Raw genomic sequence first — 23,879 nt, 5'->3', positions numbered from 1 at the left:
TAAAAGAATAGAACTTGAAATCTACGATCCATTCGTGAATTATAACTGATTGTTTATTCAGCATACCTACTCTGTATTCCAAAAAAACAACAACATTATACTGCTTAATCAGTATTCAAGTTTGATATTTTGAAATTCTCAATTAATAATTAAACTTTTCTTTAGTTTGAAAATTTCATTCAAAAAAAATGCGAAGTATGCGTGAGATTCAGTTTTTTTGTAAAAGACAGGATATACTGTTGTTATTCACCCGCATTATCGAATTATTCAATGTCGTTTTCTGTATTCAATGTCTGTGAGAAATGTAAAGAAGAAGGATTTCTTATTGTGGGAATGAACGTAAATATTATGTATATTGTGAGAATTAACTACGGATGCGGGTAAGAAAACGACGGCCAATCGCTGTAGTGGAATGAATATGAAAAAATAATGCGATTATTATAAGAAATCGCATAAAATATGTACATTTCACGTCATTTTAGCGCGTCACAGATATAAAAAAAAACCTCATATAGCCTAATCTTGGCTTTGATCCGAGGTCAAGCTCTGTGGATGCTTCAATATCATCATCAAACGAAGATATACAAATGAATTAATAAAAATTAACCCACCCACTAGATATTTGGCGTGATTTTTCCTCGCAACTTGGCGTTATATCAGAGTTTTTTTTATTCCTTGTAACCCTTTTATTATGATTTCTTTTACACATTTTTAATCCACTCTCTTTGAAGTGTTGACCATTAAAAGAGTGTTTATTAACCGCGAGAGGGAGCGTGTTGCGTGTCAGATATAATAGCGGCTTACAGTTATACATCTAGACGAGGTTATTAGAAAAGACCTGCATTTTATTGCGATTATATAGGTGAATATAACTTTATTTCGGTTTTTAATTTTTTTTAAATTTTAATTTTTTAATATTTAAATTTTTCGGAAAATATTAATTTTTAGAAGTTATATAGTCATTATATGCTTAGGAAGCTTTGATGTTTATTGTTCGAAGCATTTGTAATAAATTTTATAGATAACTAATACAAAGGGTCCCGCTAAAAGATGAGGAAACAGCATGTATTTAGCATTAGTTTTTAACTATATGGGGTTCAGTGCTATCTTAATTCATGGGTCCACCAAGGCATGGCAAAGAGCAGAGGAGCCTCTTGAAATGAAATCTGTTTAAAATCTACGGAAGTAAAGTATGTACATTGGTGGCCAATCATATCTAGCCTGGTAGGGGACCTCAGAAAAATTTGCTCGGCGGCCCAGGGGCGTAGCCAGAAATTTCGTTTCGGGGAGGGGGGACCAAAGTGATAGAACAATAGATTTGGCCATCTTTTTCCCTTTTTTCGGCCATTTTCTCACATTTCGGGGGGGGGGGGGGACCAGACCCCCCAAGTCGTCGTCGTCCCCTCGCTACGCCCTTGCGGGGGCCCATGATTCTCTTGAGACGGCACTGATGGGGTCATATACTGGCGATCAATCTGTTGCTTTCCCGTGTCCCGGATTATAATGTCAAATTTTTTTTTATAACTTTAATCTATGAATCCTTATTTCATTAGTAATTTTGCCTTGCCCATAAAACACGAAACTCCTAGTTCATTGATAAAAATTAGTACACACACCATTAAATAATCAAACTCATTTTTATCAATGAACTAGGATAATTTATTTAAAATATCATTATTACATTGATGAAATGAAATTATTGAAATTATTTCTTCTTTTAGTTTTTTATTTTATCTACATTATACTCTGTGTTCGATCATAACACATGATGGGACAACCCTGAAAAAACTTAATTTCGATTTTAAACACTATTAATTTATTGTGCACGTATAATTTTGAATTAGTTCATTAAGCTATTTGATATTAAAGCATTTCGGATTTTTTTCGAAGGTTGAGAGATAATTAAGAAAACGATAATTTTTTTCAAAGTTATATACACTGATATATCGATGTATAGATACCATGCCTACCAAGAAAAAATATCGTTGTAGAAGAATTATCGTTATATCGAGAGAAGCAATGCCATGACATGTGACGAAATTTATAATGTTGTTGAAATCTCTTCTGAATCGGTGCTGTTAGTACCTAAAAGAAAGTGAAATTATAAGCAGGGCTTGACAAATTGAATGAAAAATTCTGCGCCAGCAAAATTTTTTTACAGCAAGCATATTTGTTTTTGCAGGAAAAAGATTCAAAATGTTTTTTCCCGGGACTTGAAGACCCATTTCCATGTTGGTTGACACATTTTCAAAAATTCTGCAAATTTTGCGTTGTCTTTGGACTTTAATTTAGTAGTAGCACCTAGAAAATTTTAGGCGCCAGTACAAGTTTTTATAGTCACCATGGTGGCCTGGTGCCTGGGACTTGCAATTCCGGATTACGTGTATTTGTTCACCTTAAAAAGTTATTATATATTCATTAGTTTATTAATAACATTCAGTTACTACTGTAGATATTTTGCTCCTGTAAAATTGTTTACTACATTACACTGCTACCATTGCTGTCAGTTTCATTAACACTTTCAGCGATCAAAATGCTGCTAAATTTTAAAACACTAACTTAACACTTAATACTTTAAACTATAACTTAAACACTTTCGAAAGAACAAAAAACTGGTGACGAGTTTGAAAATATATTGAAAGTGATTATGTGCCAGATATAAAAATATATCGTTGTAGTAGCTTCAAAATCCCTTCAAAAAATATCGTATAGAGCAGTGGTTCTGAAAATTTTGCCTTCCGTGGCTCCCTTGCTCTAGTGAACATGTGTCCGCGTCAAAGACTAAGAAGGCACATTAATATCGCCACGCTCCTGAAAAAGTTGGCGACCCCTTTAGGAGCTGCGAAGCACAATTTGAGAACCAATGTTATAGAGAGATTTATTGTCTCAAACGATATCGTTGTTATATATTGGCAATTCCGAAAAAGATTTGAAAATGTGTTGTAAAATAATTTATCGTTACATCCATGGCCCCCATATGCTGGAGCAGGGAGGGCACCTGGTCTGGAATCATTGGCGGGCTCACTAGCCAGACTTTTCACGGGCCCTCGTGTAATGAATTTATAGCATGATAAAACAAAAAAAAGATGGCAATTGTCCCGATCTCCAGGGCTGGAGCCCTGTCAGTCCTGCCCTTGTGGGGACCATGGTTACATCTATAAGCAAGCGCGCGTATTTTTTTTTTTAATTTTTATCTTTTCCGCACTTTTTTAATTTGATTTAATTTTTATTGCAAAATATGTGTACATATCATGTACGAGTGAAAATAATTAATTAGTTTAATTTGAAGAGAAGGCCATAAATTCTCCATTTTTATCACTTTTTAACTTTAGTTGGGAATTATGATCGCCGGTAAAAGTGACACAAATGTAGTGAAATTCAATCAAACTTTTTTATCAAGATGATTGGTGAATATGCATAACCACCGGTTTATCACTTTTAGAGTAACATGGAACCAATTGCGACCTAAGCCAAGCGTCGTATAAATGTGAAAGTCGTATAAACGCGGTTCAACTGTATATCGTACCTCCCCGTTAGCGGGCAAAATTCTTTTCCCATCGGTGTCCGTTATAGAGAGGTTCTACTGTACCAAAACATTGTGGGGAGCCGCAAATGAACCATGGCAGGACCGGGCGCCTGGTCAGCCGGGGCAAACAGACATTTTGTCGCCCCTTTATGATGTTGAAGGGTAAAATTGGCGCCCCCTCTGATACGACGTCCGCGACATCAGACCTGACTTCTCCCCTAGTTGCGGCTCCGAACCATGTATTGGGGGCAAACGATAAAAGTTTGAGAACCACTTGGCCTACGGCTATATCGAGTGTCGTTGCAGCGAGGCTTCGCTGTGGTTGCGTAAATTTCATCTAAAATCCCTTAAACGTCCTTCAAGATCTATCGTACCATGAAATATCTATGATAATTCATTTTTGTAAATCTCTTTTAATAACCAAAGGATTACTTTTAAGTATAACGCGTCGGGGGTAATAAAGAGCGAGAGAGAGAAAAAAAAACCATCACATATAACAAAAAAATCGTAAATGGATCCATCCGGAGATGGGGATACGATTTTTTATTTTGGCGGTGCGTGAATAAGTTACGACAAACGTCACGATTGTCTGATGACGTAGATGACGTAGCTGCGACGTGATTGGTTGATGCGGCAGCTGTGCGTACGATCGTAAACTTTTTCGTTTTTTTTTCGGTCCAGTAGGGTTTTTTTTGCCTCATAGGCCATTTACCAACCTGTTGTTTCTGACGTGAAGTCGTGTTCTTTTCTGTGTTCCTTTCCCGTCGGGAAACCCGAGTATCCTATCTGATATTTTTGTGGTATGTTTGTTGTTTTTTTTTGCCACTTTTTTTTCCGAAATTTTCAAACAAATAATCATAAATAATTATAGTTTTTTTTAATATTATAAATTACATGCTGTTTTTCTTTCATTAACTTCATAATTACACGTGTATATTAACGGGTCAAATTTGTTGCTATTATAATGAGAGCGATCTTAGTTGTTTACTAGGAAAGCTTTGATCGTCTCTCGATCGACATTAATTTTTACTTGATTTTTGTTGATTTGAATCTTTTCTTTTTATGAAATGTTTGTTGCCGTGATTATTTTGTGGTACTGTACTTGAAATACCCGTGTTTGGTGTGAAATATGTTCGATCGGGTGAAGTGAATTGTGTGCGTCTGTGTATGGTTGGAGGCAAGTGTTGTCATTTCCGTTGTTTATCTTATTATTTTAAAGGTTGTTGACGGTAGGAAAAGTTTGAACCAAACAATTTTCGGCGATATATTTCCAGGATTTCTTGTTACTACCTTAATGTTTATTCGCACCTGTCCTTCCGGTCACGTATGATGATTTTCGGGGTTGAAGGTCGTCCCTAACTGGGGAGTATAGGTCGAACTTTTGGGCTGGTCGACACTGTCCGGGACCATCAATAAATCTTCAATTTCATTGAAGCTCGGCAGCGCTTCTCACACCTAGGGCCAAAATTATGTTTGGTCAGCCGGGGCAAGCACGCATTTTGGCGCCCCCACCTGTGATGTTGAAGAAGAGGTTCACGGGTGAAATTTGCGCCCCTCCTCCGTCTGGTCTCGGGCACCCGACCCGCCTGCTCCCATCCGCCTAGTTGCAGCCTTGCTCACACCATGCACCAGGTCTCCGAGCGAGATTTTTTCACGGGCTACGTAGGCGTACGCAGGATTTTTTGAAGGGGAGGGGGTCGTTTTTTACTGCAAAATAACTATAATCTTGGCTCAAAGAGGGATTTGATCCCTCCCCCAAACATGGCCCCTCATCATAGGCGGAAATAGACTTGGAAGTCTGGGGCACGATGATGTCAATTCATATATACATTAGATCAGTCGACTCCACCTTTGACGCCGGGGGGGGGGGGGCCGGGCGGCAATGCCACCCACGGCCCCCCTGCCTCTTATCCTAGATCCGGGTCTCAAGACTGAAATCTTTGACGGGCTCCTCTATAATGAATTTTTTATTTGGGGGCATGCTCTCCCAACATTGCTTTACACCACTGTTCTGGAGTCCTGTCCAGCCTCTCCACGATATGGATCAATATTGGTCCACATCGTTTACATTTAAACTTCTTGAAATGAACTCGGTGAATTATATCGCACTATCACTTGCAGCGATCGATGTGCATATCAAGTTACATACAGGGCCGCAACTTGGGAGCATAGGCGGAGATAGACTTGAAAGTCTGGGGCAGGATGATTTCAGTTCATATATACGCTAGATCACTTGGCTCCACCTTTGACGCTGGGCCCCCCTGTATTTCCGCATCCGCTAGGGAGGAGCAAATGGGTCTGGTGCCCAGCGCTGGATCATGGGGGCGCAAATTTCACAGTTTAACCTCATCTTCAACATTACAAGGGAGCATCAAAATGCGTGCTTGCTCCGGTTGACCAAACATCTAGTCGCGGCGCAGGTTACACGCCTGATATGCTAATTTTTTGCACATATTTTAATAGAATTTGGTCAAATCTGAATTATAGCTAGAGCCATCATTAGGTTTTTTTTTTGGGTCTCTTAAGCCAAATTTAAACCTTGAAAATCTTGCATATGCGTAATATATTTAAGTTATTCGGGGGGGGGGGTATTTTGGACTTGGGGGAGCCATGCCCCCAGGGTGGGGCTGACAGGGTTCCAACCTGTGGGCTCCGAACGATTTTTATGATGTGTTTTTGCTCACAAAAAATTCACTACGGAAAGACCCGCTGAAGATCCCATCCTAGAATTCCTAGAGGCCCTGCTGCCGGATGCGTTAGGCCATGCTTAGAGTCTTAATAATTTTCTTTTCGTTATATTTATCATTGTTTCGACTTTTGTCACCACCAATAACTATCACATCATGGCTGTCGTTTACCGGGGTCTATTGGAACGTTACCAACGTGCAGAGTCGATTCCGAGCAGCTGAACAAATACAACCGCGCCTCCGTTGGGAACTCGGGTGCGGCCTGGTTAGTATACCAACCCCTCAGCTGTTGGGCTACATGTTGCTGCTTTTTCAATTTATGTATCTATGTTTATCGCATTTTATCATCATGAAACATAAGAGCTGACCTTTTAAATTTGGCTCTTAGAGCTGTATTTTTTTATTTTAAAAAAATGGTCCTCTATTATATTAATTTCCTAAATATTTTAATTTCTGTAGTTTTTTTTTATGGTATGTAAAAAAAAAAAAAGATTCTAAAACATTTTGAATGCTAATTTTGATGTACAAGTTGATTTCTATTCTGACCTTTAACTAGATTTGATTTCCACATGGGTAAATGGGGCATTTGCCCAAGGCACTAAATTTATGTAACATTTATGCACTGACGAATCAAACTTAGTCAAAGATTTGATCTTATTCAGGGACCCACCCTAATGCCGGCTCTGCCCATGGCCTTCTCTTGTCAAAGCCGGACCCCTGACCTTCCGTAAACTTGTATGAAATGAATAAACAGCATTTCCAAACTCTAAACACTTAAGTGGTATTTTTGTTCATGAATGGCAGTTTGACCAATGCATAACAAATCCCTGTCACCGTGGCAACTAGAAAATTTGTATATATTGACACCTTAAATTTCCTACATGGGATTGCTAAATTAGAGTTTAAGGATGAGAGACAATTTTCCGATTTCATTGAAGATCTTTCAACATGAAAAGGGGCCATTATATCTGGGAAAGTCAAAAAAACATTTGGGGCTACAAGGAAATTTCACTGGCGCCTATATATTCTTTCGATTTGTCAAGCCCAAGTTTAAAAGGTGTACTTAATAAAATGTTCTTCAAAAATTCAAATCCTGGATAGAATTTACTTATATTACATTAAAAACTGATTTTTAGAACTTTTTGGTGAAATTGTATGAAAAACCATGAGATGTTTTATTCATTTTACTGGCTTTCCTTAAATAATATCCATACATTTATTGGGCTTTGAACTCAACAGACCTGAGGATTAATAGCAAGATAGTTTAATTTTAGGTATAAATTTTGAAATTGATAATCACTTATTGAGCCCAACTCCCTCAGGCTTTTGAATTTTGAAATACTATAGTAGAAAGTGTGATATTAAGTGAAAGACATGTCCATTTATCGAAAATTGAGAGGATAAAGAATAAAAATGAGGCTGAACTAATGCGAATGTTTGAAATGCTTCACTGAACTGCTGCTTTTTCTTTTGTTTGCATGCACCCTTGGGCTATTTATACAGTTTCTTGCAGAAAAGTAATGAAAATGGGTGAGTTTCATGGCATTCGCTCAATGGGTGACTTCTGAAAATTATCTGTATGCAGCGATTTCGTGGCCGCGGGAAAGTATTCTCAAGTTTCCTAATGGTGATTGTCACCAGTAGCTTGAAAAGATGTATAAAATAGACGACAAACAAGAGCTGCGCGTAGTTTTATTAGGATACGAGCCGTTTTCGGTCACAGAAAACCACTCAGTTGTCGTTAAATTGAGGTAGTCTATGTCAAGTCACATCTGAACAAATAGCATTTCATTCTCCACTATGAATTACGGGGATATGCGTATTGGCAAGATGGACGAAAGGGGGTTAGCGGGTTATATTTCTTATGGGTGATTAATTTAAGGAATGGTTGGTGGAGAGGAAATTATATATAGACAAGAACGGAAGATTGGCTGCAGAATTATATATTCGATTTTGATTACTGCAAGAGCTTGACAAATCGAAAAAAATATTTAGGCGCCAGCCAAATTTTTCAAAAGCCAAGCATAAGTTTTTGCTCGAGGAAAATAGTCCTAGTGTTTTTCGACTTTTACAAGATTTAATATTTCCTTTCTTTGTTAAAGAGACACTGTCATGAAATCAAAATTTTGTGTCGTTCATAGACTTTAATTTAGCAATTACATTTAAAAAAAAAATTTAAGGTGACAACGCCACGGCGACCGCCCCAAACCCTGGATTACTGGCAAACGCGAAACCGTTCTTTTGTTATGGTACTTCAATCACCAGTGGAATGGACGTTTTCTGGAACTGATTTCTGATCGTGGTGTCTGTTTTTTCGATAAGAGGAATCGGTGTGATGATAAATGTTTGTACGATTGTCGCTGGTGGTTATTATATCGAAATAAACTTTTGTATGAGGAACAAGTTAGAAAACCAACCACTAGCACAGGGTTTGACAAATCCCACGTCACCATGGTGAGTAAAAAAAATTGTATTTTCACCTTAAATTTTCCAAGCGTTGTTAGTAAATTCAGAAGACATCGCCAAATTCTCGGAATTTTTGTAAGCGGGTCAACCAACATGAGAAAAGGTGTCTTTGTCACGGAAAACATTATTTTTTATCGTTTTTCCTCGAAAAAAATATGCTTGGCTCCAAAGAAATTTGGCTGGCGCCTAATTTTTTTTATTCTATTTTTCAAGCCGTGCACTAATATTGTGTTGCCCCCTTCGAAAATATTACCTATTTTGGACCGACCCTGATGTATCATTTTGTGGTATCCGGTAAGACACTGGTAAGCTAACGCTGTGCGGTCGCTGGAATCGAACTTCATCCTTCGAAGGAGGGTGTTATGGCTATCAATGGTTGGTTTCGAGAATGTGTTGACCTCACTGAACGGAATAAAGTTGAATCATTAAGTAAAATCAGACGTGTGGTTAACGTACCAATCCTTCATTCGGTCGACCTCGTATCTAATTGCGGCTTTGATCATGGAATGCGTTTGGCATTGAATTGCCATTCAGACTGGGTTTTCTTTGCTCTGGCTTGCATAAAATTACCTAAGTACAACAAAACGATTAAGTACATCAAATTCTATTTATCATGAATTTCGTGACGATTCTATTTTATAAAATCTAGCCGCAATGTAAAGAAATGATTTAACCATTCTGCATTTCTCAACAATCTTTTTCTTATCTGTAATGATTTTTTCTTACCGTTTCTTTTGCTTTTCGGAACGGTTCAAAAAAATATGATGGCGCAATTAAGATTTCGTGGTTTATCGGTGGTCTTGGTGAAATTTATGGCTACTGTAAATTTATGTCCACAATAAGTCCCATATTGTGATAAGGCAATTTAAGGGAGGGTGCACGTAAAAAAGACATTAGAACATATGGCGAAAATCGTAGACTATTCACAAATGTTTCTCATACTTTTATCATTGTTTGGTGAGCTTTAGACTTCGTGTAAGAGAAAAGAAAGTGATTCTTGAAGGTAAATGTCCTCGAAAATCGCAAAAATAGAATGGGAAAAGAGCAATCCTTTTGCTGGTTCTTCACCCAACATCTAGAATTTAAAAAAGCTGAGGCTACTTGATGCCCGATTTTTGATGGTAAAATCTCGATTGTGCTTATAATATGCTGAACTAGTCGTAGGAGGAGAAAGAGGGAGATGTCTCAGTCCAACCAGTTTTTTTTCCTATTCTGCCAGTTACTTAAAGTGTTCGCCGTCTCGCATGGTTCATTTTCGGAGAAAAACTTGTTGGATGAGTTCACAGTGCTTGCCCATTAACCACTTGAGGTGAAGAACCATTAGTTGGGATGTAGTGAAATTTGCAGTGGGGAGTTTTTAATACATTAGGGCAAAGACGAGGATTTAAGCCTTCGACCCGTTGTCCTTCAGACATTAAAGCTCTTAAAAATACCGAACATAAATGAGCAACCTTATCGTAATTATAGATAAAAGCGCAACACACTCATCAAATTGCTCATAAAGTCATGCAACTTTGCGGTTGCTCTTGATGGGGAGGAGACACTCGGTAAACGCGAATTCTAACGGTTAATTACAATGCTTTTATTAGGGTACAAGTATCTCGAAATTTGTTTTTAGTTAAGTACGTAATTATGTAAATATATTTTCATATTCAAGAAACCAATGGGTGAATACCCCGTCCTCCTGAAGAGGGTTGAGAGGCCTGATGCGACATATATCCGAACTTAGTTGATACCACTTGCATACGTACTAGGGTATCGTATTCTTCATGTTTGATGACTCGAAATCCCGACTGTTCTGAGAATTTCCATTGCAAAGAAATGCGGTTTTGATTGCTTTTTCAAAAACTTTGCGGTTTGAGTCAAACGTTCAGATTTGTGGGCTTTTGTTGATGCTTTCTGATTCGATTTCTTTGTGTAAATTAACTTCTACAGTGATCTCTGGCCAGTATCGTGGGCCGCAATATCTGATGAGGTCATGCCACGCTACCGTATGTTTATAGCCTGGACTTCATTATTTTTGTAGTGGTCTTAATCAACTTTTCATTTACTGATTACAGAGTGACTGATGAAATACATGTAGTTGTTTTGGACATGGCGTTGCTTAATCGCTTTATGTAATGCATAAAAGGAATGAAGCATTCTCTATCCTGTAAGTTGGGATTAATTTTAAGGTGGTTCAATCATTGGTCAGTCTAGCCGTCTTTTTCCCGAGGAATTTTGGTGAAAAATGTAGCTGCAGAGAGATAAAGAAAAGAAATTCCATTTATATGTTCTAATTTTAGATATATTAATGGTTTGACATTCCTAGCATTTTGACTCTGCTACATATGTATACTTGAATGGTATATCAGCATTTTTTTTCGTCCATCTTTACGGTCATTAAACAATTTTTAATATATATCTTATAATCATATAAATATTTACATTGCATGCACTTGAAAGGTGTGTAAACTATGGTGAGTTGATAAAACTCCTACGGCCGGTATTAGGCCAGTATTACACTATAAAACTTTGATAAAAATTCTTTTATAAAACGAATGTAACCAATAAGCACATCTGTTACATTCGAGCGAACTTAACTAATCCGCCCATTGGTTGCACTTTTCAAGTTTTATAAACGAACTTTTATCAAACTTTTATACTGTAATACTGGCCTTACACTATAAAAGTTTGATAAAAGTTCTTTTATAAAACTTGAGAGATTTAACCAGTAAGCAGATCGGTTACATTCGAGCGAATGTAACTAATAGTCTTATTGGTTTTTTCACGTTTTGTGAAATATCTTTTATAAAAGTTTTATAAAGTAATCCCAGCCTAAGGCCGGTGTTACACTATAAAAGTTTGATAAAATCCCTTTTATAAAACTTGAAAAATCTAACCAATAAGGTTATTGATTACATTCTGGAAAATGTAACCGTTGACCTTATTGGCTGCATTTTTCAAGTTTTATAATAGGACTTTTATCAAACTTTTATATTGTAATACCGGCCTAAGGCTTATAATCTATTTGACTTGGAAAATGGTGAGTTTTCTCTTGTTATTTCTATGTCCTGGGGTCTCAGACAATGCTGAAAAATCTTCGGTTCTCGTAAGTATCACTACACATATTCTGACCGAAATGTGCCTTTTCACATTCTGCCAAATGTGTGTTTTTATAATTGCATTTTTAATTGGGTTGCTGTATTTGAAAAATATGACATCCATATTTGTTATGGGCAGCTTTTTCTCAGCCACTTCGGTGGGCATTTTGCTTGTTGTGGCCTTATATTTCATTTCACATTTTTCTTTCTTTCATAAACTGCTAATTTAAGATATTAATTCATACATTTAGTACTAATAAACAACGTTAACAGATTCTAAATAAGTAGAATGTAGGATTACGTAGTTTGTGCAATAGATTCATGAAACAACAGTGATTATACTAATGCGTCAAAGAAGCTATAACTGTTTGCTTAGGTGGCGGCCTATTCGATTCGTGCCCAGAATAAATGATTACTCTTCTCGATGGACAGGCAAGGTCTTTAATGCTGACGCTTCAACGTTTAGGCTAGGGTAACAGCAGGTATTTGCTCTCGTGCCTTTCTCATATGATAGCACCTTGTTCACCCTGAGGCAAGGCATTCGCTATCTTGTTCGGTGGTTTGGCCGTCGTCTAAGATGAAAGTTTTTCTCGTAGAATTTCGCTCCAACAGACTGGCAGTTTCCCAAGAACCAACTGTTGCTTCATAGCGGGGGTACTTTCATCAAACAGATGGTTGGCTGCAAGCCAAAGAGGTGGTGGTGTATCTATGCAGCCTAAATCTGTGGCAAATAGTGTTTTTGGGGGCAGGACCGCTCATCAGTATGTCCATTCCAATTTATATTTGTTATGAGAATTTTTATTGTCCATCGCGCAAGAAGTCTATTTAGAGCATTTTTTTTATACGTGCAATAACTTGAATCAGCTGCAGCGCGTGCCTTTTGACAAGTATCATCTCGACAAATGTCGTGCTTTGCTGCGCCACATCCTACAAAATGATTAGCTGACATAATTTCTCAGGCTTTGCTCGAGCGATTTCCTCTCGTCTAACAAATGATGGCACGTGACTCGTTCTAATTTGCTATTGAAGTTTTTTATTCGCATTTTTCTCTGCAAACATTTTTCGCCTATACATTTATCCACTCTTGAACTGGGTTTCGTGCGTTTTTCATATTGCCAATAAATCTACCCTTCTATCTCATTTCTCCATTTAACACATAAATTATGAAACTGGACTTTGCCGCAATTAGTGTTGATTCGTTTGCATGAGTACGATTATAAATAACAATTTTTATATATTTATTACGTCATTACTAAAATTTCTTGTCGAAAGCAGCCATGTTGTCTAGAGTTTAGTCTGTCTTGACATTTCCATTGAAACTGATGATGCAGGTATAAACTATGCGCAAAAATATTCAAAACCTGAGCCATCTTCAAACCGCACCAATATTGAGACATCCTCAGTGAGCTATTCTGATTGGAAGAGGCTGTGCTTTCAAAAAAAGTATAGCTTAGTTTTGTTAGGAGTTAGTGTGTCCTGGTCTAGCTACTTCCGTTTCATTATCTTTAATGGAATTATCGCGTCTGCACATTGTGTTCACCAACGACGCCATTTCACTCTTGGATAGAGATAACTCTAAAAGTTTTTTTTTTTCTTTTAAAGAAAAAGTATTCTAAATCGTCTTGAATGGTGCCAGTGTCCTGCTCTGTAATTGGTTATTCTCTTCTGCAACAATGATATATCCCCCCCTTCCCAACAGTAAGAAATTGAATGGGTAGATCCTACACTTAATTGTTTAAACGGTTCTTTAGCTATTTTCCCTCTTGTTATTGAGTTCCCTTGATTGAAAAATGTCTATATAATAGAACACAAGTGGGCAGGAAGAGCATTTATATATAGTTTAGGAGTTTGGAAGCACTTCACCCACTGTGTAACAGAAATGCTTGTAGTTGAATCATTATTCGGCCTCAATGCTTCTGATCTCTATTAGTTGTTTACTGACAATTTCTAACTAGGCAAACTCGAATCTGTTGTGAAGTAAACATACCGCCTAGTTTTGATTATGATTCAGCGAAAGTTTAGCGTTCTTTGTTGCTGTCAATCTGGATATTGTGAAACGAGGTGTGACAGCGGTGCCTAAAATATTTCGGAGACAGTCAATTGTGCATCGTTTCATCATTGGTTTCAGATAAAAAGAACTGAAGTTGTGATTCTCTCCGATGATTACAAAATAGTATTTTGCGAATTCAATGATTGCTTCTGTGAAAAAATTTCTAAATATGCTTGCAAATGAAAGGACATTTCGCAATAAAATTGCCAATTAATTCTATTATTAATTATTTCATAGTTGATGAGTAAAAAAATATTAAATTGTTTCGTCCAATGGTGGAATGTATTTCTCTTTTTACATCATGATTGTCAGTCTGCGCTCTGTTCTATTTGTTTTACAAAACCTTTCTTTAAACAACTTTTATATGTAAACGATTTGTATCGGATCTACTTTTTCAAAAAAAAAAAAAATTGTGTCCAACTCTTGGATAAGATATTTTTTACTAGGGATGGAAAGAATAGTGATTTGATCGAATATTCAGTTGATGTTCTGGCCGAATATCAATTTTCTTAAAATTCGTCAATAATATTGTTTTCAATTGAAAATAATTATTGATAATTTTTCAAATGATTAATGTTGAATTTTAATTATGCAATTCATTATTTAAATGAATATGGAAAAACTGTAATTGAAATATTTTTATTGCCCGATACTGACAATCAAATTTAACAGATATAGGCTGTTGCATTTTAATATTACTCTTAGGGTGGTATTACACTGTAAAAGTGCTTTGATAAAACTTGAAAAATACAACCAATAAACTGATCGGTTGGATTGACTTGAATGTAACCCAGCAGCTTATTCGTTGTATTTTTCAAGTTTTATACAAGCACTTTTATAAAACTTGAAAAATCTAACCAGTAAGGTTATTGGTTACATTCTAGAAAATGTAACCGTTGAACTTATTGGCTGCATTTTTCAAGTTTTGTAATAGGACTTTTATCAAACTTTTATAAAGTAATACCGGCCTTACACAATCTTTTTTTTTTCAACACTTTTACAATTTTACATCTAAGAAAATGGTAACCATTATTTACTCTCAATTAGTAATGCATCATAAAATTTACGATTCAGTTTCATGTTTTCCTTATATTATAAATTCACCCTCACATAACCTTTCACATAAAGGGATGTACACCACACAATAAAAAAAATATAATCAGTAATTTTTAATTTATGGTAAAAATTCGTTAAATCCATTCATTTTAAGAATGGGAGAAAAATTATTTTTTAATTTGTTGTGCTTAGATTTATACACAGATATTCGACCGAATGCCTAAGCATTATTCGGCCGAACTGAATATTCGTCTCATCTCTAATTTTTATCAGCATAAACTTGCGTTGAATTATTCACTACATAAGGAAACCTCATGCAAAGATCATTAAATCCACAATTACGAAACGAGAGATGTCGTGAAAATGTCGTTAAGGGTATGAATCTTCGTTTTCTTTTTCCTGCGAGTGCTGAAACCTTTAGCTCACACCATGCAAATCGTCTCGTTTTCAGAATGCGAAAAACGATGTGTTTCGTTTTATGGGTGGATGCTTTTCTCATAGATAAATACAAACATCTTCAGGTATCGTTGTCCCCGATTTTGTGCGGAATGTTTTTTTTACGTGTGAGGTTTGAGCTTGTTCTGGCCGGTTTTGAACAAGTTTCAACTTTATTTCGCTGAGAAAAGTGAGACCAACTTGACGTCACGCAGGAAATATTGCGTCGCGTGTCGTAGGCAATTAAGCAAACGCATCCGTTGTAGGATACAATGGTCAACCTAGTAAGCGGAATGGCCTCTGAGTAACAACGGGTGATTACATGATGTAATTCCGATTTTTTTGATCGACAATGAGCAAATATTTTTCAGGAGAAAGGAATGGCGCTGAACTTCACGTAACTTGTCCATTCTACATATCCTTAACCTCAACGGATGTACCTTTGAGAAATTAACCCGGAAATTGCGTTTAGTTTTAGAGTTTGGTGTTTTTTTTTAAAGAATTTTTTTCTCAAAACCAGATTTAGGCTCTTTATACACATGCTACTAAGTAGCACGAAAGCATGCCACTTCCGAGCATATGCAACCAATGAGATTATTGGTAACATTTAAGTGAATGTTTTTTATAATCTCATTAGTTACATGTGCTCGAAGTGGCTTGCTTTCGTGCTACTTAGTAGTATGTGTATCATTGGCCTTAAGACAGTGAAAAGGGCGTTACTGCTTTCCTGAAACATGAATAAAATTTAGTAAATTTAGTGTCTGTCACCATGTTATTTTGTGTGAACCACGTGGTATATCTTGCTGCGAAAATGTGCAATTGTACATCATTGTAACTACGTTTGTATTAACAGCATGGTGATTAATGGTTAGAAGTTCATCAGTGCTCTTGATGTTCAGTCCTCTTCGTAAATGGGTAATTAACTTGTAGTTGCCCTGAAGGACTTGATCTTTATGACTTTTAACGTCTAAATGCACCCCCTTATCACTTCAGATGGTAAGAAGTGTCATCAGAAGTTTCTCAAGTGACGTTGAGAACCGAATGTGTGTATTTAAAGTACGTAACCCTAGAAAAGCTGAATGTTTTTGAAGACTTGATGACAGACCATCCCGTGCAGTTCTTTCCGATTTTTTTTACTAAATGGGATTTTGTTGTTAGTGTATATATAAAAATGCACAGACGCTTTCGTTTAAATCGGGATTTTTTTTTTCTTTCCAGAACTAAGCCAACTCTAGCATGGATCTCTTTGCTGGTTTGAAGAGCTTTTTCAAAACAGATGCCACTACAATCGACAACAATGTTTTTCGGTTGCACTACAAAGCTACTGCTGTCATTCTAGTAGCTTTCAGCATTTTGGTTACTGGCCGACAGTACATAGGTGATCCTATCGATTGCATTTCAAAAGATGACATTCCAACCAATCTGCTAGACACGTATTGCTGGATACATACGACATTCAGTTTGCCTGACGCATGGTTCAAGAAAGTCGGTGAAGAAGTGCCTTACCCTGGAGTTGACAAATACACACCGGGAGAAAAGAGAGTATATCATGCGTATTATCAGTGGGTTTGCTTCGTTCTCTTCCTACAAGCCATTCTGTTCTACGTACCACGATACTTTTGGAAAGCCATGGAAGGGGGAAGAATCAAGAACTTGATTCTAGGTCTCAACTCTCCCATAATGCCTGAGGAAAATAAACAGAACAATCGTAAATTACTTGTTGAATACATGGCAGCAAACCTGAACAACCACAATATGTATTTTATCAGCTATGGAATAGCGGAGGTAATGAATTTCTTGAACGTTGTTGGTCAAATATTTTTAATGGACACATTCCTAGGAGGCGAGTTCTCAACGTACGGCTCAAAAGTTCTGCAGTTCACTGGTTGGGACTGGTCTGTTCGTTTTGACCCGATGATCAAAGTTTTTCCTCGTCTGACGAAATGTACCTTCCATCGATATGGTTCTTCAGGCGACGTGCAACGCCACGATGCCATGTGCATTTTGCCCATAAACATCATTAACGAGAAAATTTACGTCTTCCTCTGGTTTTGGTTTGTAATACTCGCAATTTTGTCTGGTCTGGTTCTTTTGTATCGCGCATTGATCGTTTTCTGGCCTAGGTCTCGCTTTCTGGTGACCAGGTCGCGAGCTCGTCTGGCTAACCAGAATGATTTAGAAACCATCGTAGAGAAATGTCGTCTGGGCGATTGGCTGCTATTGGATCTCTTGAGTAAAAATTTAGATCCTTTGAATTTCAGAGACATAGTCTCTGACTTCGCTCGTAAGATGGATCCAAAACATCCGGACAATGTCTAAACTGACTTGTCTGTAAAACATCCAGCTATAAATATTTTGATCGTGTCTTTGAGACATTTGCTGCTGTCATATTTGTTCTGTACCATGTTTTTATGAGACATAATATTGAGCAAGAACATTTGTTATTTGTATTCACAATGGTCTTCCAAAAAGAAAAAGAATTACTTACTCTTATTGTGTAAATATTTTTCTACCTTAAATCCTATCTGCAGATTGTGTTTCAATTACAGAATCTGATTATATTTTGATAACTATTATACAAATTTAATACAGATAGATAAGGACTGAAGTTTTAATATTATACACATATGACGATTTTTAATGAATTAATCTGAACATAAATGTTAATGCAATATAATTTATCGACTTCAGAATGTTTAAATTTGACCAAGGCAAAAATGAAATAATGACCAAGGCAAAAATGAAATAATGACCAAGGCAAAAATGAAATAATGACCAACTTCATAGTCAAAAATTATTTATTTTTTACTGATTTTGAAGACTGCAAAAATTCAGTTAAGCAATATTTGATCTTGATATGTAATATATTTTGTTCCTATTATGTACATGCAATAATGCTCCATTATGATTTTTTGTGCTTGTGATTTGTATGGAGATATTGATACATTAATTTTTTTTTTTTTATTTTGACCTGCATTGTAGGGTTAATTTTTTTTTTCGTACTGCCACAAGTGATGTATGTGTATCGTATATTTCAAGTTGTTTTTCCCCTTGCGAAGAGATTAGTTACAAGTAAGAGGGATGCTATGAAATTTTTTTAGAGGCATGTTGGAATCATGTATGCTTGAGTTTTTATTTAAAAAGTGTGTGTTAAACCTCATAAGCATCTCAGAAATGGTCTTTTTTTAAAGAATAAAAAAAGGAGCAGATCTAAAGCGCTAGTCACCTTTTAAAAGGTGCATTATACTGTATTTGTCTCAAATTTTTAGTGCCTTAGATGTGCAAGATTTGAATTGCATTTATATTTTTATGCAGTTTTTTTAGGGTAGCCACAGTCATTTTTAGACTTGAATGTTGATGGGTGAATTAGTGACCAATTTTGTATCGAAAATAATCCATTCTTGAACGGGACCAATTTTGATGTTAAATGAATGCGAGTGCAGTTAAGTGATTGGGGATTGTGGTCAAAGGTTTATTTATATAATATGTTTGTGCCGTCCACAGTGATATTGTTTCAGTCCGTGGCATGGAGTAAGGGAGTGAAAAAACCATGTCGGAACGAATTTCGCAAGTTGAGGAATTTTTCTGAATTTCCAATTTGAACATCTTTGTTCATTCACGTGAATATTTCAGCTATTGTCATTATATGTTCAAACGCACAATATTTGTGTTTGACTTAAAAAAACTGCTCAATGGTGACGGCCAAGAGCTAATAAATCACCTAACTTAAACTTGAGCACACTAAATCTAAAATAACCATCCTGACTTCAACTTTGAACATGGTAATGGGACATAATCTGCTGTTAATGCCTATAATCACTGTTATAAGTGAAATGGTTTTTTTTTATCGATTGAGAGAGAGAGAGGGAGTTGTATCTGAGACTATTACATTTTTATTGGGATTTTTTAAATAACATTTGGAGGATGTAATACTGTGGCTGTTATAAATCTTTGACCCGTTCTTGAATCTCTAAATATTTTTTTCCCAGACTTCCAAGATTCGTGAAAGTGAGAATTTCGGGTGCAAGATTTGTATATCTGTTATATTTTTACATAATCATTCAAGTATTTAACGTTTTCAGCATTTTTTGTGTTCAGGTTTAATGTTTTTTTTCTTGCAAAAGTGCCACTACCAAACTGAATTCAGTTTGGATTTATCTGTATGGTATTTTCTCAATAAAGTGTTTTCGTTTCATCGTTTCTTGTGTATACATTGCTGTTAATTTTTGTATTTTTTTGGTGATCTGGTCAATTACATAATCGCTTTTCAATATTTTTATACATATCGGTATTCAGCGTGAATGTTCAACGCTTAAACTTGAGAAGTTCGTTTTTTCACCTTGATTTTTTTTTTTTAGAAAGGATACAAAAAACTGAATAAAAGAATGGTACGACCTATATTTTATCGTGTAAATATATCGTTAGCTTGTTTAATAGCAACAAGACCAGCTGTTCACATGCTGGGGAAGCACCTGTTTTTGTCCAGGTGGGTAGTACGAGTAGTATAAGGGCGAATCTTTAAACTTTGGTGCATTCACAAAAGATTTCAGACCGTGGGGAAAATCTTGAGTTTCCGGTGTATGGTAAGGAAACCGGAAACAAACATCTACAAAAACTAAGACGACCCCCTCGATATACTTTATGACGTCACACGGGAAGGATGAAATACAGTGCATTTTTACCCTCCCCCATTTGAGTTTCATTCAGAAAAACTGTCCCAGGATACACGTCCTCAAATATAGTAGCACACTACAGTAAGTCTCTTTTTTTTCCCCCTCTGTTACTACAGAAAAGGATCTTGAACAGCCAATGGTGTGTTTCCGCGCAAAATCTCCGCTTAACATGCTAAAATTATAAAGGGGGTATCGGGTAAAATATTCTGCATGTTTCGAGTTGATGTTGAAAATACTCGAGTACGGCAGTGTTCATTGAAGCTGTAGTATATTCAACAAATAAGACTTCCATAGCCTGAAACAGGCTCCTACATACTGACTTTAGTTATGTAAAAAATTCTATATCGTTAATTCATGGGGGGCCTCCAGGCTAGAGAAATGTCAAATATCGTTATTCAAAATTTTTGGAAAAATTCGAATTAGATATATATACTTGCTATATAGTAGGGGTGGTCGGAGAGGTGATTTTGTGCTGTCCTGACAAAGTAAAAATAAATTATAAAATCAAAATTAGTAATTCACAAGGTGTTAAATCAAATTAGTGATCATTATCTGAGCTATTTCGTTGCAGAAAATAGTAAATTATTTTCGTCTCTATAATACAATGTTCTCACCATATTCCTTTTCAAACACAAAATGCTCAAAGCTTGTCGTGGGCAGTTTTATATTTTTTTCCACCCCCCTCGTTCGGTAAATTGCTTATTTTAACCAAAATAATTGCAGAAAAAATGTTTAATTTTTAAAATTCAAACTGTATTGGATGGAATAATTTGCAGAAGAAACTACTTTTTAATGCATTGCATCTGGCTAGGAACCTAGCTCGATAAAAAATGAATATGTTCATAAAGATGAAAGGGAATACAATGCCCAAGGTAAAAGTTTAGCCACTAAATTGCTCGTTTCACCACATTACTTACGGCAAAAATAAGCGTGCGAGTTTTCCGGGAGCACCCTTACGGGAATTTCGACATACGAATGCATGAAATCAGAATTGATTTCAATTCTTAAATGCAATTTGTACAAGGTTTTTAACTTTGACCAAGTGCTCACTCACACGAAATCGGACACGAGCATCGAGCACTCTGGATGTTCCAGGGAGCACCGTGGTGCTTGCGAGCAACGGGTTGAAGATGCCTGTCTTAACCCTGTGCTGTCCTATGTCGATCGCATCGTGAAACCACGGTACTTTATTGTTATAACAACCCCTTGTGATTAAGGAAGGCCCCTGCGAATTCGGCTTCTCAGAAGACCTCGTAACCTATACAAAAAAGGAAAAGGACAAAAGGCCTTCCGTTCAAAACATCCAGGAGCTTCACTGGCCCCTGGTATATTCACTGGCATATTTGGGCCGCGAACACTCAAAAAAGTCACCCAAGTGACCTGCTCTCATCGAAGAGTTGAGCACTCCTGTTCTATAGAAAGAGCGACTATTTCTAACGGTCCCCTCTCTGTATTTTTAATCGTAAAAAAAATGTATTTTTAACGTTTTTAGAAATTTGGTACATTTATCAACGCTTAACTTACGTTGAGCGTAGGCGAAGAAACCTGGAGGTTAAGGCTACTTGAGCACCCCATCCAATAATTAATAAACGTGAAACGATAATAACGGTGAAACCTCGTTACAATTATACTTTTTTCAAATCTTGTTTGAAATTGCTTATAGTCTAATGTGAAACCTCTCGATACGATATCCTTTACTACCATAAATCCCTGTATGAAGGTTTCGACAGCTGGCTGATGCGAAGATAAATCCAGGAAAGAAAATTCAACTGGCCTTGCGAAGAATCGAACCCACGTTCTCTCACTTGCCGGGTGAGCGCACTAGACGACAAAGCCAACGAATCCTCTTTCCTTAGAGCTCGTGGCCTGAGTTAGTTCTGGCTGTCCATGTACGACCAAGTTCAGCGCGCACGAACTCTAAGGAAAGAGGATTCGGCTTTGTTGTCAAGTGATCTAGGGTGCTCGCCCGGTGAGTGATAGAATGTGGATTCGATTCTCCGCAAGGACAGTTGAATTTTCTTTCTTGGACTTAATCTTCGCATCAGCCAGCTGTCGAAACCTTCGCAGTAATAGCGTAGAGTGACATCCTCTTATGATAAACTGGAAGACTATTAAATATTAAATCTATTCCTACTTTTTGGCTGGCTTGGTGGTGCGGACATGCGCCCCCCCCCCCCCGTGCCTCCCTCTACTTACGCCTCTGTATATTATGATATAAGTTTGTGTCAAATCATATCTAATTGTATGTTACAAGGACAGAAAATGCATGTTTTTTTAGTACCGCTACATACGTAAAAACCATTGATTTCTCAACTTGGCCTTAGACATAAAAAGAAAAAAACAATAATGAGAAACATATTGGATATATATATTTTTTTTAAAGAGGCGTCACTCAAACATCGCCTACAAAATCTCCACTGATTTTTAACATTGACGGCATTTAAAATAATGTGGAATATATGTTGGCGGTTTTTTTCCTAACGCATTGTGTAGCCGCATTCAAGGTCTGTTGATTGCCGAGTCTTTCAATTTTTTCCATCTTCACAAGGAACATCTTGACGAAACCTCATGATGTGATCATTCGTGGCGGTTGCATCACATGAAAGATCGAGTTAAGAGGAAGTTGGAGGTAGTAAAAAAGAAGAAAAAGAAAGGTCTTTGAACGACCTAATACACCTCATTGATATTATTATACTTGAGAACATCTCTGACTAATTCGACGCGAGGTGGCGCTAACAATCATCATTTGATTAATTAACCATTAATAGTAATGAATTTTTCATGCATAATCTCGAAGATCGCTCTTCTAAAATCCACAATTGTAGTCGAATTAATAGTTTCATAGGTGTAAAATAACATCCAGTAAAAGAACCAGCGTTTCTTGACTTTTCTGAACCCAAGGAGCAGTAAAATGTCTGAAGCAATTCGACGGACCATTTGTGTCCGTAATTTTGGTGGTATCGACTTTTTTTATACATTTGTCTCGTTTATTCAATGACACTTATTTGAATTTGTAATGAAATTGTGAATAAAAGCGTTTTTATAACTTCATAAACTATGTATTATGATATAATTAGCTATAAATATAAATATTCATGTCTCATATTTGCCAGGTTCAACGTTTTTTCCAGCAATTTTAACAACAATTGGTAATTTTTTCGGATTTATGGCAACGCTTTCAAAGACGGTTGGCAATGTCACATATTTTACTATATTCGAGATCCCGGTTGCCCGTATCTTTCCTCAACTGAATATGGTCACTAAATCATTTGAATGTTTTTCCGTGAAATACGGTTTCGTTTACTCCGATTTGTAGCAATCATTGATTTCCCCCCCCCCCCTAGTCATCAATTTTAGCATTAATTAGCAAATTTGTCGTAAATTGCATTTTTTGATATAATTAGTGATATCCTATCCCGTATTTCGGACTACATTTTCCTCTATGCGATATTGTAAACCATAGTATGAAGGTACAATTTTCAGTTGAACCCATTGGATATTATTAGTATCAATTGCAAAAAGTGAATAATTTTTCATTCAATTAGAATTAAATTACAAATTATGTCTGCGGACCATGGTCTCCCACATCCTGGAGCAAGGCCCCTAGGCTGGAATTTTTTGCGAGCCCTTCTATAGCTAATTTATATCGTAAAAAAGCAAAAACTGATGAGAATTGTCCCGAGCCCTGTCAGCCCCGGTCTTGTGGGGGCCATGCAGTGGAGCACCTATGCCATCGTCGCGGATCATAGGTTGAGAAACACTGCAGTAAACGATTGTTATGAACTTGGGAACGTTGGGTAGAGAGTAAAGGGGCCTCTCCCTTGCTGGAAAAAATAAATGGCGGATAGTCTGGGTTAGTGGGTCGTTGTATTTTGTATAGCCACCCCACGCATTTAACATAAG

At 36.7% G+C, this 23,879-nt stretch overlaps 1 protein-coding gene across 4 annotated transcripts in view; it reads left to right on the top strand.

Annotated features, from left to right (window-relative positions):
• Positions 1–19,498, top strand: part of LOC149065584 (innexin inx2-like) — a 32,814-nt gene extending 13,316 nt beyond the window's left edge. Inside the window, exons 1-3 of one of the 4 annotated variants that reach the window (XR_016195597.1) lie at positions 4,209–4,326; positions 16,522–18,014; positions 18,061–18,602. Coding sequence is in view for 3 of the 4 variants with exons in the window: in XM_089253476.1 (XP_089109602.1) it covers positions 16,540–17,622 (1,083 nt within the window). In the remaining variant the exon portion in view is untranslated. Of the gene's footprint in view, positions 1–719; positions 863–4,130; positions 4,327–16,521 lie in introns of those variants that run through there. The other 3 variants (XM_089253475.1, XM_089253474.1, XM_089253476.1) reach the window with 3 other exon arrangements.
• The last annotated feature ends 4,381 nt before the right edge of the window (positions 19,499–23,879 follow it).

Source organism: Pholcus phalangioides, unplaced genomic scaffold, assembly GCF_987345545.1.
Source record: "Pholcus phalangioides strain wild (caught in Gottingen) unplaced genomic scaffold, Ppha-v1.0 ptg000039l_1, whole genome shotgun sequence".
NCBI classification, from domain to species: domain Eukaryota; kingdom Metazoa; phylum Arthropoda; class Arachnida; order Araneae; family Pholcidae; genus Pholcus; species Pholcus phalangioides.
The sequence above is the reverse complement of the archived record's forward strand: the minus strand, read 5'-3'. Positions and strand labels throughout refer to the sequence as shown.